This window comes from Hakea prostrata, chromosome 1, assembly GCF_041222555.1.
Source record: "Hakea prostrata isolate BN-2017 chromosome 1, UWA_Hpros_2, whole genome shotgun sequence".
Lineage (NCBI taxonomy): Eukaryota > Viridiplantae > Streptophyta > Magnoliopsida > Proteales > Proteaceae > Hakea > Hakea prostrata.
This window is the reverse complement of record NC_142600.1, coordinates 59,477,453-59,495,290: the sequence shown is the minus strand read 5'-3', so window position 1 is coordinate 59,495,290 and position 17,838 is coordinate 59,477,453. Positions and strand designations below refer to the sequence as shown.

Below are 17,838 nucleotides of genomic sequence, written 5' to 3'. Positions count from 1 at the left end.
GAATTTAGGTATGCATTGCATGTTTTATTGGGATATAGTTTTCATTGTCATCGGGAATATAAGTGCTTTAACCCTACCATTGAGATGATTGTTATTTCTCACCATGTTGTTTTGACGAAAGGCATTTTCCTTTCCTCTCTAGTGAGGTAATCCTCAAACCAACCCAACCACTTCCCTCAATTTAGGCCCACCCTCTAGATCTCTTGAGAACCCCACCTAGGCCGAACTATCTTCATAAGGTTTCTCCTGCTGACTCCTACTCTCTCATGCCACCTACTGGGTCCAACACTTCCATAACTAGGTCTTCCTCTCCTAGCCCCCACGATTATGGGGTTTCCTCCACCCCTTGGCCAAATCACCCTCTCCCCTTCATTTGGTTGTTGATCTCCCCTATAAAACTCAAGAAACCCTACCCCCTACCACACACATCCCATGATCACTTGATCCAAAGCCAATCCTAGGCCACTCATCACTTCTCTCCCCAATCCTGATTCTACTCAAGTTGAGCCTACTTCCTTTACTACTGCCAATAAATTCCCTCACTAGCGAAAGGCTATGGATGAAGAGTTCGCTGCTCTCTTGAAAATTTGTATTTGGTCACTTGTTCTTCTTCCTCCATCTGATAATATTATTGGGTGTAAATGGATTTTTCAGATCATGCAAAAGGCTTATGGATTTATTGAAAGATACAAGGTTAGATTATTTGCTAAATGTTTTAATCAACAAGAGAGCTTGGACTACAATCAAACCTCTAGTCTTGTTGTGAAACCAATCACCATTAAATTGGTTATGCCTCTTGTAGTGTCTCATTCTTGTCCTATCACACAATTGGATATCCAAAATGCCTTTCTTCTTAGTTTTTTTGAATGAGACTGTCTATATGAAGCAGCCTCCTAGGTTCATAGATCTTCTTCATCTTGACTATTGATCTCTTTATGGTTTGAAGTAGGCTCTTTGTCCTTGGTTAGACAGGCTTAGCTCTTTTTTTTCTTCTTGAATATGGATTTATTGGTTAAAAAACTGACACATCCTTATTTATCTTTCATGGATTTACTGGGACTATGTATATTCTGGTTATGTTGATGATATTATCTTGACTGGCCATTCTAACTCTCTATGGCTCAATTTCTATGCAAATTTGGTTTTGTTTTTGCTCTGAAGGATTTAGGGCTTGTACACTATTTTCTTTGCATGTTTGTCTCTAGAACACATGATGGCCTTCGTCTTTCTTAACATTAGTATATCCAAAATTTACTTAAACTGACAAATATGTGAGACTGTAAACCTGTCTCTACTCCTATTTCTACTACAAACATACTAAGTAATTCATAGGAGAATTAATGACTGATCCTACAGTTTACTATAGCATTCTTGGGGGCCTTCAATATGCTACTTTGACTTGACCAAATGTTCAGTTTGTTGTTAACAAAGTCTATCAATTTTTGCATTCTCATACAATTGATCATCGATCTACTGTGAAGCAAATTTTAAGGTATTTGAAAGGGACTTCTTCTCATGGTATTTTTATTCATCATCAATCTTTGATAAATTTATCAACCTTTTTCGGCAGCTGAACTCACATGGCTTCAATCTCTATTCAAGGAATTATATATTTATCTGCCAACTGCCCCTAATCTTTGGTGTGATAATTTTGGTGCCACTTACCTCATTGCCAATCATGTCTCCCATGCACAATACCAAACATGTTGAGATTGATTTTCACTTTATTCATGATAAAGTTGCAAAAGGAGATTTTCAAGTTTGGTATTTATCCACTAAGGACAAACTTACTGATATTTTCACCAAACCTTTCTCACATCAACGGTTCAACACTTTATTGTCCAACCTCAAGATCTCATCTCCACCCTTGAGTTTGAGGGTATATGTTAAGGATATTTTTGGCAATTCCCCAGAAACCCTGACCAAACTAGAGTTGTCCTATCCACCATTTCATCTCCATCCATCAAGGGCCTTTTGGGATCTCACATACAGTCCTGGCCAAAACCTTTTTCTCAACAACAAATAACACTCAGTATTTTGTCTTATACAAAACACACAAGCCTACATTATCTCAACTAGAGTTGGAGGTTCAAAAAGTTAACATTATCTCAAACACCTCAAGGTCTTCAGAAGTCTGCATTATCTCAACAACTGAAACACACACAGAGTTGCACCTTATCAAGCACACAAGAGACACAATCTATGTAAAACCCTAGTACCTAACTTGTGTAAATAGAACCCTAGAGTATAGGAGTCCTAGACTTGTGGTGAACAAGGACTTTTCTACATATATGTAAGATGTGATATTGTCAGAGAACTAAAGAAGCACAATTATCATTCCTGTGAACATAGGCTCGCAAACATTGTCTTCTCTAGACACCTCTCTTTGTCCTCTCTATCCCGTGTTTATAACACAAATATAATTGGTCCAAATTATCCTTACCCCAAGGCCATAGGCCTAGGACATTGACCCATCTAGATTTATTAAATAAAACTCCATTGATAACTAGGGATTGATTATTAAAGACCACATTATTCCACAGTGGCCACACAATGTAGTAGGTTATTATAAGCACTGAACAAAGCCACTAAAGGGAGGTCTAATCTAGAGAGAATTTAGTAAGAAAATATTTGCAAAGATGAAGCATGGAACTCCGAGTGAGAAACTCAGTTCTCAACCCCAAAGGTCCCCGCGCCCAAATCCTCTTTGTCCATTCACAAGTAATGAAAATATGCCACATGGACTCTCCATAGTCATCACATGACACAGAAGAAAGTTGTATGGATGACCAGTGAGAAAATAAGGCACTGATCGGGAGTTTTGCATTCAAGACGCACAAATAATAATAATAATAATAACAGAGAATTTCAACTTAGGTAAAGCTCGTTATGTAATCTAACAAAAAATTCGCCATTAACCAAAATTAAAGATGTCAATGAAACACATGATTGAGAGATATTTATAGTTGAGAGAAAAGAAGCGAAGTTATTGAACATGGAAGAAGGTAACTCCCTGGTGAATTGGCCATTGGATTCCACTACACGTGTGATAGTGGTTTTCCTTCAGAAAAATATCCAATTCTATAATACCTACCTTGTGATCTCCTATGCAAGACACCCATTGGTCGAACCAAAAAGTGGTGTTCAGCCCATGGCTCATTTTCCTGAGGACTATTCATTCTAGGGCTGGGAGGATGCAATGGAGGCTATCCTGTGTCCATAAGCCATTTTTCACTTTAACCTTGAGATCAAAGGGTGATGAATCATGAAAAATATTTTGCTCGCAGGGTTTGAACGCATAGAGACCCAGGGTGTGTAATCAATCTCCCCCTTTGTTTGAGGAGTAGTGTGACATTTGAATCTTCTTGTATCTTAAACCCTAGGCCACCCAATCCCTTTGGTAGGCAACGTTGATCTCAAGATACTAGAGTTGACTGCTTATCCTTCATTGGATTCCCCAACCAAAACTTTTGACATAACAAGTCCATTTTTCTCTAGAAGGTTTTAGGGATCAAAATATTGTGTATTGTATAAGGAAAGAAATTGTATCACCGACTGTATTAGGACTCTTGATCTAGCAAAAGTCAAATCAGTTGCTTTCTAGAAAGCCTTTTTTTATGTCATCTTGTTGAGCATGAATTGCAAATTCTTAAATTTGGCTCTTTCATGAAATAGGTTGCTTCCCAAATATAATGCATCTTTCTTCATTTTAAAGATTCCCCAAATAGAAAGGAGTTGGGGCTTTACCTGTTGATTCACATTTATACTAAAAAAAACACCACTCTTTTCAAAATTGATTTCTTGACTAGTAAGAACAGAAAATAACTCAAGAGTAGCTTTTAATGTAAGGATGCCGTCCTTCATAGCATGATAGAAAAGAATTGTGTCATCAGCAAAAAAATAAGAGTAAATTGCACAGGCACCCCAAAATGAAAGCTTAAAAACACTGACACCCCACTTTATGTTTAAAAAACACATAGGTCCTATTCTGTTAGAATGATTATTATTTGGTTAGTCATATTTTGCCAAAGATTATTATACCCTTGACCAAGAACGAAACTGGTTAAATATTGCCGGAAAATCGAACCCATTTTCCGATAAATCAAACGACGTTGAAGGAGAAGAGAGAAAGAGAAAGAAACAGAGTAGCAGCGGCAGTGCTCAAACGACGTTGAAGGAGAAGAAGAAAGAAAGAGAAAGAAACAGTAGCAACGGCGTTGATGGAGGGTTCTGCATCAGTGATTTTCGCACCCTGCTCGCAATCAAGTCAGCATGTTTTGGAATGAGAATTGTGTCTTGAGAATCATTCTGGGTCAGCAACAGAAGCAAACCATGAGAATTCTGAAATAGCAAGAAGCAACATCCATTATGACCGACCTCATAATTCTATTGATTTTGGGCTCACGGTGGTTCTTGATTCTGCTCACATACCCCACATAAATGCTGCTGGCGGAGCTGCTTGGTTGCCTTATTGTGTTTCCGTGCGATTGAGATATTCATTTGGAGAGAATCCTCATGTATCTTTCCAGGGAATGGAGGGGAGCCATGGAGGCCGTGCTTGCTGGTTGCAAAGGGAAGAGTGGGAGAGGTGCAAACAGATGGTGGCAATCCTTCAATTTCTCTCTTTACAGATCCGGTGAGATGAACCCAGTTCCATCCGGCACTTCAGCCACCGGAGACGGCGGTGACCCATCAAACAACTAAGCAGCCGGCGCAGTTTGAAGAGCCTCCTGTTGATGAACATGAGGTTCACCGATCATACTCGGAAAAAGGGGTTTCCAGTGACAAGAAACAGCACTGGAAGGTGAGATCGGCGGTTTTGATGGCAGAGTCAGAGCATATGGAATTGGAAGAGGAAGATGAGATCGTCGATCTTCGTAGGCCGTCGACTGTGAAGGAAGGGAAGAGCAGAGGGAGCGAATGGAGAAGACCAAGAGGTTGATACAAGGCCAACGACTTCATCAACAGGTTTAAGCAACAGTTGAAGTTGCAGAGACTCGACTCCTTTAAGCGTTACAGGGAAATGCTCACTCGCGGAATTTTGTTGAGTCTTCAATTGCTCAGGCACCGGGATCTGCAACCAGAATCGCTGCTATGGCTGCTCCAACAACTCCTGTTTCAGCTTCTGCTTCGCCGGCTCCGGCACTGACGGTTTCATCTGGGCCACCGACACCTGCACCATCACCTTCCATGGCTACACCAACACCCTCTCTTGCATCATGAATTTCGATTTTAGCAATGGTATTTTTGGAATTAAAAAATTTTTAACAGTGAATTAACAGTTTCACTAACGGAATGGACTAGTGTGTTTATTGAATTGGGGTGTCAGTGTTTTTTAAACATAAAGTGGGGTGTCAGTGTTTTTAGGCTTTCATTTTGGGGTGCCAGTGCAATTTGCTCAAAAAATAAATGAGATATTTTTGGCACTCTTCTCACAATCCTTATACCATGAAAAGAGGTCAAGAGATCTATATTCATTCAACAATCTAGAGACAATTTTCATTACTATGAGAAAGAGGTGGAACCTAAGGAAAACACTATCTGAGGCCTCTAGATCTATAGAACCATAGGTACGGGGAACTGTTGGGTTTGATGGAGAAGGAAGCTAATGATATCAGGGCCTCCACCATTCTATACCAATCCTAGTCAAAACCTAGGTATTCAAGGAGTCTTACAATTACATCCCGTTCTGCCTTGTCATAAACCTTTTATATGTCTAATTTAAGTGCCACATATCCTTGTTTAGCCTTGGTTTTGTTCATGAAACAAAATTTGTCTTGTGCAAAAAATATTATCCGTGATTTGCCTATTGGCCAAAAAGCCCCTTGACAAGGAAAAATGATATCTGGTAAGAAGGGCTTGAGTCTGAGAGCTAGAATTTTGGCCAAAATCTTATAACTTACATTATATAGACTAATGGATCTAAAATCTAAAACTGCTTTGGTACTTCCTTCTTGGGTATGAAGTAAAGTGTCATTTATACCAAAGGGCACAGGGAGAGGGATGAGAAAAAAGAATTAACAAATCCTTGCAGATCTATATAGAAAAAATAATTCATTTAAAATCATTTTGTATGATATGTGATCACTTTTTTTTTTTTTTTCTTTTTCCTCCTTTTTTCAAATAAAAGACTATTTGTTCTATAAAGGACAACAAAATTACTTCTTGTTGCGGGATGAGTGTCTGGGTTCCTTGACATGGTGTAAGTATTGTAAAGTTATAATTTTTCTTTCGCTATTTTAATACAAATGACTTTTAGCGGTAAAAAAAGAAATTACAATCCAAATAATATTAAAAGATAAGGAGGCTTTATGGTAACATTCATGTTTCTTATTTCTTGAGTTCTTTTATATTTTGGACTAAAGCAGCCCAAATCATGTATGTGTAATCCAATCTATTCTTTCTTTGCATTTTTTGTTTTTATTTTTCAAATGAACTGGCACTTTGACACAATTTTGAGCCCTTCCAAAAAAGAAAAAAAAAATGCTTCTCTTGAAAAGGTGGAGAAACACCGTCTTCCAATGGGAGCATTTTTGTCTTTTTAACATCAATACATAACCTAATACTTGAACCTTAAAAACTCAAAGTTTCTTTTTCTTCGTTTTTCTTTTGATTATAGAAATCTTTTCTTTCTTAAGTAATCATACATGATTTCAGCACCGAGAAACAGTGAAAATGCATATATTTGTTGTTTTGGTAGACAAAATGCACAGAAATAGGAAAAATGTTTCTTACCATCAAATTTTTGGGTAAAAGATTCTTATCTAAGAACAGGGAACAGAACAGAAACATTATCATACAACCCCTAAAAGCCTTAAATCTCGTGAAACCCCACCAACACATTGTCATCAACAAGGAAGAAGACAAGCACCAAGCAAAAGAATTACACAAAATAGTGGTAACATGATTGGTACCAATCAACTGTGGACCAAGTTTGACTCAAAGTCATTCATTAGTTGTGTTTGAAACAAGAATTGATTTTGTTTTTCCATCACTGACAGATAGTAAATGGTATTCTTAATTTAACTGAATGAAAAATCACACACTGCTATAGTGAAAAAAATCAAGTGATGAATCTGTTGAAGAAAAAGTTTAGCCTTTCTTGTTCAAAAATTTTCTGGAAAAAGTATCTACAATTCATACGACACAAAGCTAGTCAAGTCCTGTGTGATGCACAAGGATGACCAAAGAAAAGTTGAACTTCAATGAGCAAGACTCTATCTTGGTTGGTGTTTGTAAGGAGAATTGAAAATAAGGGGACAAGAAGATCTGAACGAATATACACATCACTATTATTAAAGTTTCCACAGTAAGGTTAGGTTTAAATGACAGCATATAAACAATGGTGACACATGTGCATTTGAAAATTTAAAGAAAACTTATTATAGTCCAGAGTTTCCAAAAGGCATTATTCTCCAACTTCAATGAGCAAAAGCATGTGGTTTATTCTATAATGGTTTCCCAGATCCAATCTTTTCTCCTTTTAATTTAAAATCAGGGACCAATATCTTTCCATAAGATTCTGGATTAAGAAATTAAAATAGCTACCTTGGTAATTAAACCTGCAGTTCACAGATACTATGCAGTTGATAATACCTTGTGCTGCATGTATCATATGGCAGCTGCAGGAGCATTGTCTCCAGCATATGCCGCGGGCATCTGTGCGAATAGGAACCAATAATTTTATACACTTAAATCCTTGCCAACACTAGATCTGATACAGATCTTCAGCAAGTTATTGGATTTTAGTTTTCCAAACTAAGTTGATATTCGTTTTTACCTCAAACCCTCTGCAGACCCTAGCAGGAGCTATATATGTTTACTGAGTGCATCTGTTTTTTAGTTTTGTAAACTAGTTTGTGGTTATCATGAATGATTTACTTGAAGATATAGTTTATAGATGATTGGTAAAATTAGAAAGGATTAGATAATGAATGATCATATTAGAGTTGCTCTATGAGTAGCTCTAATAAATCATAATTAAGCTTCCAGAAAGTTGTTTATAGTGGCACAACTAGAAGTTTGTAAATGTCCTGTATGGAAAAACGATTTAATCTAGATTGAAGGAATTAAAAAAACTTCTAATCTAGAATGAAGGAATTAAAAAAAAAAAAAAAAACCATGGGCAAAACTAGGATAAGCTTTAGAGGAGTGATAAGAAAGGTTCTGCATAGTTTTAGCCTTATATCGGGTATGGCCTCAAATAGAACTGATTGGAAGACAAGAATCTATGTAGCCTACCCTATTTAGTTGGGATGAGGCTTGTCATTTTTGTTGATAGTTTATTTACACATTCATTAATGGCAGTATTGGTAAGTGTTTTAAAATGATTAATTAAGCTGTAGAAAAATGATTACCAGTTTTTTTAAGTTGCGGCATATGTCCATGGTGAGCCGAGTGTTGCTTTTCTACAATCAGTAGCAAATAGGGTTCCAACCTCACCATACTTCTATCGTAGATCAATTGTAGAGAAAGAAGCTTTACTACAAAATACATAGTGAAACCCTATGTAGATAATGTATCAAAATACCCATAATACCTTATAAAATGCAAGATGGAGAAGACACGGTAACCCAACACAAGATAATTTAGAATATCAAGTAACTTTATGCCGTAATACCAAAGTTGTATATACAACATTGATGCTAGGGTTTTGCCAGTGATTAATCCATAACCCAAAATGTATAAATATAAACAGTTGTTAACATTTTCAGTGGCTTTATGATAAAATATTTCAGGCACTCAAAGACCACCACATTTATACAGTGTTTTAGAGTCATCAGACATAATCCTCACATATAACCGTTTGATCGCATTGAAATTTTAAAATATATTCCCATCCACATATGGAAATATTTTTGCTTTTAGTATGTATTATTTCAGGTGTTGGGCAATTAAGAAAGGAAGTGTTTCACGGGTGCTTTGAGGAAGCTAGCTGATGTGATACTGAGGACACCCTTCAGCCTTTGGAAGTGGGAAATATTTTTCTAAGGTCTGTTTGAAACAAACAACCAAAGAAACAAACATACTCTCCGTGACAACATTTTGCTTTTCCCCAAAACCTCTTCTCTTTCAAATCTTTCTACCCTTTTTCACTTGGGGAAGAAGACTGCTAGCTTGTTTAACAGCCAACACCACAGAAAGAGAAAGGAAAAAAGAAAAAAGAAAAAAAAAAAGAAGAAGAGACTTTTAAATGTATTTTTAGGTCAGGAACCCTATTGGGAGTTGGGTTTTGTGTTGTAGAGGAATCTGATAAATCTTGAATCCATGGTCTTTAAGATTATTGAGGAAAGAGAGAATATTCTAAGAGCAGAAGAGTTCAACAGCAAAACTCCAAAACTGAAACAATAAACTAATTGTAAACAATAAACTAAAAGTTAAAAGGAAAGTATGTCTCTAAAACATCATTAGATTATGATTAAGGTAATTAAGAAAAGTCAGCGCACAAGTAGACGACTGCTCACACTTCCAAAAATTCACTGCCTTTGTCAGTTGGCTGCCTTTTTCATTTCTTAGCTTTCTTCTTATTTTTGGTATCTCTGTCTTCCCTTATTTATGATTTCAACGGCTATGGCTAGTTTCTGTCATAAGTTATTAATCGTGATTAACAAAGTTAAACCACCAGTTGTAATCCGCTCATATACTAATCATCCCCTACCCAGTTGGGAGACCCAAGAGATCAATCCATCCGTTTATAATGGATATTATATATATTAAGATTAAGAACAAAGGTTATGTGTGTTTTCAAGCGTTCGTCGTTTCCTTGAGATCATAGCTTCCTCGGCCGTTGAGCACGTGCATGGCGCCATGCTCCAAAGCCCAGCTTTATTTCGTTTCACTGTTTTAAGTTCTTCGATCTGGGACCTGATTAAGCTACTAGGTATTGGATTTGAATTCTACAATGATAAGTTAATTAGCTAGTAATGAAAGTTGTAGTAGTTTCAGTTTTAACTGTGACAGGATGCTTTATTGGTGAAACAAATGCATTTCTCACTTTTATTTCGTACCCATCAGAAAATAGAATGATGAAGATGTATCTCACTTTCATTTTGACTTATGGATACAGGTTCTTACAAGAATCTCACTTTTGTGAAAGCTGTGACCAAAAAAGAAAAGGGTGTGGGGGTAGAAGCGTGGGGTGGGGAGCACTGTGGAGCCACATAGGTTGTGGGATTAATGGGATGGACATGCAATTAGTCAGTTTCTGACCATGTAAGGAAAGTACTTTGAACTACTGGTCAATCATCACTTGCTAAATAGGTTTTCTGTATTGAGTGGCAGTGGCTCTGGCTCCATTGAATCAAACTAACTGGTTCCAGTCTTGCAAGGAAAAGGGTTTTCCGGGTTTAAGAATTGATTAGCTAGAAGCTAAGGATCACATCTTTTAAGAATGGGTTTCTGCAGGGGTAGAGAGCAATTCATGATCTCAAGCTTTTGTCAACAAATTGCAAAATCTAATATAGGAGGCTATGTTTTTGTGGTTAATAGCTAGCTTAGCCTATTGGGTTTTGAGCCTTGTTAGACTAAGAGTTGATTGAACAGATTAAGAGTCAAAATTTAAGTGCAACATCAACAGTGAGATTTGGTATTGTGTGGGAGGGTGCAAGAATATCTTGATGTAATCAAAGTTCCAGATAAAAAAGACCCTCTCTCTCTCTCTAACATTCACTATACACATAGAGATTCTGGTTGGGTTCTTGCTTGGAAGTTGATCTTTAGTTTTTTTTCCAAGCTATGGGCCATGGTCCTTAAATTTGGTGTGTAGAATAGAATATATAGAAATGGAGAGTAAAGAAAACAAAAGGCAAACCAAATTATGGGATAATCATTCCATATAGGAAAAGGTATGGAGACTCGCTTTCTTCCGACCTTATCATATGTGTCATCATCATGCACCTTCGAGCTTCCCCCCTTCTCTCTTCTAAATCCTCCTCCGACCGACCCCCTTCCCAACTTTAACTTTCACCGCCACCCATAGAATAATAATATAATTCAGACCAAAAGCAGGCAATAACACTGCTAACACACACTCACACACGCACACACAAGGAAAGAGAGAATAGAGAGAGAAAGAGAGAGAGAGAGAGGTTCATCAAATCCTCCATTTATTAGCCCATGTTAATTAGCATTACAGCCATAACCAAGGTACCCTTTGTGTTGGGTTTCTTCTTGATCTCATCATCTTCATTGATTTTGCTTCTTTGAGTTTCTTGAATATTGATTCCAAGGATAAAGAATTTGAGATGCAAGAGAAGATGACAGGAGATGCAATCTCAAGTTCTTTCACACAGAACACTAGTACTGCTGCAGGATCCAATCTTCCTCCAATTAAGAGAAAGAGAAACCTACCTGGAACCCCTGGTAATCTTTTTATTTCTTTCCTGATTATATGTAGATTAATTCAACTATTGTTTTACCTATCTGACTCCGTGCATTCATGGATCTTCATGTTTTTGATTTATGACTGTTAAATAGATCCTGAAGCCGAGGTCATCGCCTTGTCGCCGAAGACTCTAATGGCTACCAACAGATTCTTGTGTGAGATTTGTGGGAAGGGTTTCCAAAGAGATCAAAATCTTCAACTTCATCGGCGTGGACATAACCTTCCATGGAAGCTCAAGCAAAGGACAAGTAAAGAACCCAGGAAGCGTGTGTATGTTTGCCCAGAAAAGAGCTGTGTCCATCACCATCCTTCTAGGGCTCTCGGTGACCTCACTGGCATAAAAAAACACTTCTGCAGAAAACATGGAGAAAAGAAGTGGAAATGTGAGAAATGCTCCAAGCGTTATGCTGTGCAATCAGATTGGAAAGCTCATTCAAAAACCTGTGGCACCAGAGAGTACAGATGTGATTGCGGGACTTTATTTTCGCGGTAATTTCTACTATCTTTCTTGCTTTTTTAAGGATCATTTGATTCATGTATTGAAACATCGGTGCGAACAAAAACCCAATCAAGAAATTTTAAGCCAAGGAAGCATGAAATGATTTAGTGGTTGAGATGTTTTTTTGTTTGTAAGTAGTGTGCAAGAGACAAATAGGTCTCTCTCTCTCTCTCTCTCTCTCTCTCTCTCTCTCTCTCTCTCTCTCTCTCTCTCTCTCTCTTAATTTGGCTTTTAGGTGAAAAGGAAATGGGACATAATGAAGACAAATAGATATCTAGAAGACATATATTGTTGATATTCTGTGATCAAATATCTTAATTAACTTCTTGTATACAGTAGTATCTCTATCTTGTTGGTATTTCTGTTAATCTTTTTTTTTCTTTCTTCCTTCTTCTTTCCCTATTTATGGCTGATAAGAACTGGGATAAGACCTGCAACTTCATGGAGAAATAAGTCCTTATCAAAGAATTCAGCTACAAGCTCCAAATCCGCTTGTTACTGTTGTGTAGTACGTACTAGTTGAGGTAGTAGTAGCTCATAGTGTTGTCAGATTACTGTCCTGAAATCTGAACTAGTTTGTGTTTCTGCATTTTTATGACACAGGAGAGACAGCTTCATCACACACAGGGCTTTTTGTGATGCCTTAGCAGAAGAAACAGCAAGAGCTACAGAAGCATCTAATATCATCAATGCAACCTCAGGCAACTTCAGCTATCATCTTTCGGGGACACCCCTAGGATCCAATATGTTTCAACATTTCTCTTCGATTTTCAAGCCAATCTCAAGCAATGAAGCAGAGATTGAACAGCCCCGAGCTGGTCTTTCTCTGTGGATGGGCCAAGGATCCCATGTTAGCAAACCCTCAAGCAATAATCTCCCAGTAGAATTACATCAATTGCCATCTTACACTGATCCTTACAGTACTCCATGCACAAATGCTCTACAATCAGAGTACCAATTCAATTGGGTTTATGGAAACAAGCTGTCCTCAACCAATGCTGGTGAGCTAACAAGCACATCGCTTCCATTAAACAACAATAAGCAAGTTAGTAGTCCTCCATTAGCAAGTGCTCCTTCGATGTACAGCTTCCAACACCAGCATCACCAACTAACTGCTGCAAACATGTCTGCTACAGCATTGCTACAAAAAGCTGCTCAAATAGGTGCAACTTCAACGACTGATCCATCCTTTCTTGGAAACTTTGGAGTCAAGTGCAGCAACACTCAAGTTGAAGATGAAAACAAATACAATGGATTGTTCAGTTCAAACCCAACATCTAAGATGGGAACTGATTTAGATCATGGCTCCATTAACAGTTTATCCAATTTGGATCAGTTACAGATGTACCCAAGGAAACGCCCTAATACCCAAGATGATACAGGAGGACAAACTAGGGATTTCTTGGGGGTTGGTGTTCAAACCATTTGCCCGTCATCAATCAACGGATGGATCTGATTTGAAGATGCTTTCCTCAATTTTTCCCATGCTTATCCCTGGAAAAGTATATGTAGTTTATAATAAACTGGGAAGGAAAGGTGTTATAAGTGCCTCTGCCAAAAGGAAATGCTTAGAAGCTCGCTCAACAGTGTTGAAGGAGATCCATGCATATTCTGTTGAATCCTGAAAGTTGCTCCCTTTAAAAAATGGTTACTTTTGTTTAGAGAAAAAGGGGGTTAGTGGGGGCAAAGCAAGAAAACCTTTTGAACTCCATTATTGCCTTGCTTCATTTCTATCATAATTGTACTCTTTTGATCAAACTGAGCTTATAAAAGTATTTGAGCGTTAAAAGCTTGAATCTACCTATTAGGTTGAGCTAACCTATGCAGCCATTTTCATTTACACTTCCATGCATATTTTGTACTATAAAGGCATGGAGAGAACTTATATAAGTGTCTGGATGAAACTTGGGCATGGGAAGATGATATCAGAATGTACTGCATGTTTGTTTACATACCATGTGTGGAAATGCAAGGTTGTGAACTTGGTAGTTATTCACTTATTTGGTTCTAACAGGTGCAATTAGATTCAAATGGATTCCAGTGGAGCTTTGGTGCAGCTCGCAGAACAGGAAAAAGGAGGAGAAAAGTAGAAAAAGGAAAAGAAGAAAAGGAACATAAAGGAGAAAGATAAAGAGATTGAATTCTTGTACCAGTTTCTTGATCTACATGCCATAACTTTTGCATGCAAAGTGATGAAAGAACCTTACAGGGCAAGTAGAGTTGCTTCCTATGATGTGCCAACATCACAAGAAATGGTAAGCTACAGTGTATCATGTGCTATGCAGAGTAACCATCATGCCTGGCTTTCCTCTAATGCAGGCGATGTCAATGATTTTTGTACATAGGTAACCGTTATTGGTCTTAAGTACGTGAAGAATCTAGTACAGTAGATTCGCCAATGCAAGAATACTAAAAGAATACAGGTAAGTAAAGGCCTTTTCTACCGAAAAAAAAAAAAGAAAAAACTAAAGGCCTTCTCGGTGTCACTTTTCATTCTCATTTTCCCAAAAATGTTTCCTTTTTCCTATGTGCCTCTGGTATTTATTATTAATCTTTAAAAAAAACATAATAAGCCATAATAGACTATCATAGACAAAACTCATTCTATTGTTTTTTGCACAGGATCGCTTGAAACCAAGGTGCACAAAATTGCTGAATTTCGGTGCTGGGCGAATCCAACCCAACACCGATATGCGAATCGGCGAGATATAGCTGATTTCTCACCATTTTTTCGCCGAACTTGTGATATATCACGAGTTCGACGATATATATGGTAGTTCACCGATTTTTGGGCGAATCATCTCATTAATTTTCATGATTTTCGCTCTCCTCTCCAAACCTCCTCCAGAGGTTCTCTCTCCTAGTTCTTGGCGTTTTTGCCATATTTTTGTCCGATCTTTGACATAAGACATTAGTTCTCACTTCATTATGGACGGATATAGCATTATTCGCGACGATCAAACAAGATTTCACACAGGTCTGGGTGTTTTGTGGAGTTTTTCATCTGAGAGGTAAACTATTTTTCTCTAATTTTTTAAAATGCATGCCATAATGTTGTTGGATGGGTATGAAATTAATATATGTTGAATATAGTAGGCTGATCTACAAACTCATGGAGTCGGAATTTTTTTTGCTAAGTAAGTTATTTATTTATTTTCGGGCGTCAAAATTTGTATTTTTCTACATTTCAAATGCTTGCTTTTTGCATGATGTGTTGTATCGTGATTGAAAAAAATATATGTGGATCTCCATGGGCCAATCTATAGACTCACGGAGTTGGAATATTTTTCGACCCAATAAATAAATAATTTATTTTTTTAATTTATTAAAATATTAATATAAAATATAAATTATTATGAAAAAAGAGAGAAAAAAATTAGGCAGAAATAAAGGAAATGATTTTAAAAATTAGAGAAAATTATGGAATACCTATATAATTATTTTTAAGTGTTGCTCGTGTGATTTCATTATTAGTTTTTATATGGTAGCCTTTTCTTTTGTCGAAATAATTTTATATATTGTTTAAAATATTATATTGGTATGTAATTGTTTATGCAATCATTTTTGTTGCAAGAGTTATCATGTCTAGCAGTGGGAGAGAAGCAGATTTGTGAAACCCAGCCCTAACCTTGACCCGGAAACCTTGTTATTTGTAGGTCCGATGACCCGAAGTAAAGTAAGAAGTCAGCTTTGGGCCATCCCAGTAGAGGACTTGGTGTCTGGCTTTGAATCCATGAAGGTTGATGATGAGGTTCTATTTATGGAAACAGAATCCTGATGAAGATCTAATTAGTTGATGGACTTGGAGTGCTCTCTATCTTGGTTTGAAGGCATTTCTACCTACTAGGTAAGTCACTTGACTTGTGTGCAAAACCCCTTTAGGATTGGATTTGATCCGGACCTTCAATTCCTGTTTTGGCCTTGTTGTCAAGATTGGCCGACTGATTGGTCGATCGGGCCGGTCGACCAATCCACTCGACCAATGGGTGCTTGTCTTTGGCAATTAGGTTGATTCTTGCTCTATTTAAGTCTAACCTCGAGTCCACTTCGTATTTGCTGCCTCCAAACCCTCCGGAACGAACCAAAGACCTCTCGCAAGTCATCTCTCTTGCATCCTTGGAGTTTTCTTGGCGGATCTTCGTCGGAACTCTTCTTTTTGCATCAAAAGGTATGTCTACTCTCTCTTCTTCTCCTCCATCTTTGTTTTTCTTTCCTTTTTGAGTTGAGACAGTAGAAGAGATGCTGCATTCTCTGTTGCAAACATCTCTGAACATGTTCTCATGATCATCCTAAGGATTTAAGGCTAGAACAATGATCTTAACCATGATCATTGCAAGCTTTTGAAGGATTCATGATCAAACTATGATTTAATCTCTGTTAATCTTCTAATCTGAATTCGATCTCTTTGGATCTTCTTTCATTGATCATGTTAGTGGTTAATGGTTGTGTTTTCTTTCCATGATCCATAATCCATAGAATTCTAGTTGTTCTCTTCTACCTTACTATGTGTTCTTCATGATGCATGATAGTACATATATGGTAGGTTTTATTTCCTTATTTAGATTTATGCTTCTAAGCCTTATTCCATGAAGACCTATGTATGTTTTCATGTTTTCATTACGTAAAGCAATGATCCATCCTCCTATAGTTCTTGTCCTTGTTTTCTATTTCAAAATTCATCAAGATCCATGTTTGATTTATTTATGGTAACTTTTTGTTTCCTAATTTGGATCTTGATACTTTGATTTGATTAGTGTTTTGAGGTCCCCTTTATGTTAGAATACTACGGATATAGTCTACCCCTTGATTAGTACCCTTTTGAACCACCAAATTCGGATTTCATATCTTAAAACTCTGATTTTATAAGCTATCGTCTCGCATTGGTCGATCGATTGGTCGACCTGAACCACTCGACCAATCCACTCGACCAATGAGTACAAGCAACTCCAGAATTGGTCTGTTTCGGATATTTTGATATATATTCTGCTAGGGATCTTTCCTAATATGTTGTATATACTTGTTTAGGACCTTCTTCTCAAGTTTGCCAAGATCTTACTTGATTTCTTAGGATTCTTTGCGAGTTATAAAAGGTAAGGATGGTTATTTTCCTTAATTACATAGATAGCATGAATCTAGTTTCTATATTTGAATATCATTAATATGTTTCCTAAATTAGATTCTTACAATGATATACTACTGTTGCATAACTTTGATTACAGGAGCATTACTTATTCATATTGAATTGATTCATGTATGATTTACTTACCAATGTTATACAAGTGATTGTAATACTGATTTCTTTCCATATATGGAGTTACCATATATGTGATTATATGAATTGATGCATGTGTATGCTTACGTATGGTTTGGAAAGGAGAGGTGTCCTTTTGACACTTCTGTCCTTGGACTACTACGGGAATATTATGGGATGTTTCCGGAGATGCCCTCTGGACACCTTCCTAAACTGTTGGATGACATATCTAGGATTGTCTAGTAGTGTTTGGCTAGGATGTCCTGTTATGTCGACCCTAATCGGAGGGGGTATTGAGACCGAACGACCCGTGGTAGCAATGGGGATTCATGGGCGCTCAAGACCGGTAACCAACCCGTGAGAGGACAGGAATCACATTGTGGGGGCCATTTATTGGTAGGGTTGCATATGGTTAGACTTGGGCTCACGGGCGCTTAAGACCGGTAACCAACCCGTGAGAGGACGTGAGAGCTTCCCGTTTACCATATGTGGATGATCAATAGGGTTGATGAGTCCGTAGTCCGAGTTGGTCGGTGCCATAGGATACGCCGACTCTAGTGTGAAGGATACCGGAAAGGATCGTCGGACGAGGAATGGAAGTATCTGGATCCGACTTGATGTAACCAAGTAGAAGACTTGCATTTGGCTAGGTTTTACCCCGACATGCGCCAAGTACTTATACCAAATGGTTGTGAGAGAGTGTGT

General features: G+C 37.6%; 1 protein-coding gene across 1 annotated transcript; it reads left to right on the top strand.

Annotated features, from left to right (window-relative positions):
* Positions 1-10,832: 10,832 nt before the first annotated feature.
* Positions 10,833-14,099, top strand: LOC149029225 (zinc finger protein MAGPIE-like). Its single transcript, XM_089150212.1, has 3 exons — positions 10,833-11,361; positions 11,476-11,872; positions 12,486-14,099. The coding sequence occupies exons 1-3, from the start codon at positions 11,244-11,246 to the stop codon at positions 13,336-13,338; spliced, it is 1,368 nt and encodes a 455-aa protein (XP_089006338.1). The 5' UTR covers positions 10,833-11,243; the 3' UTR covers positions 13,339-14,099.
* Positions 14,100-17,838: the final 3,739 nt, after the last annotated feature.

Bases quoted from the DNA above. Each gene is read 5' to 3' on its own strand.
- LOC149029225 (XM_089150212.1), top strand. From the start codon at position 11,244: ATGCAAGAGAAGATGACAGGAGATGCAATCTCAAGTTCTTTCACACAG. The intron at 11,362-11,475 runs GTAATCTTTTTA...ACTGTTAAATAG, and splicing joins AAACCTACCTGGAACCCCTG to ATCCTGAAGCCGAGGTCATC. The intron at 11,873-12,485 runs GTAATTTCTACT...TTTATGACACAG, and splicing joins TGCGGGACTTTATTTTCGCG to GAGAGACAGCTTCATCACAC.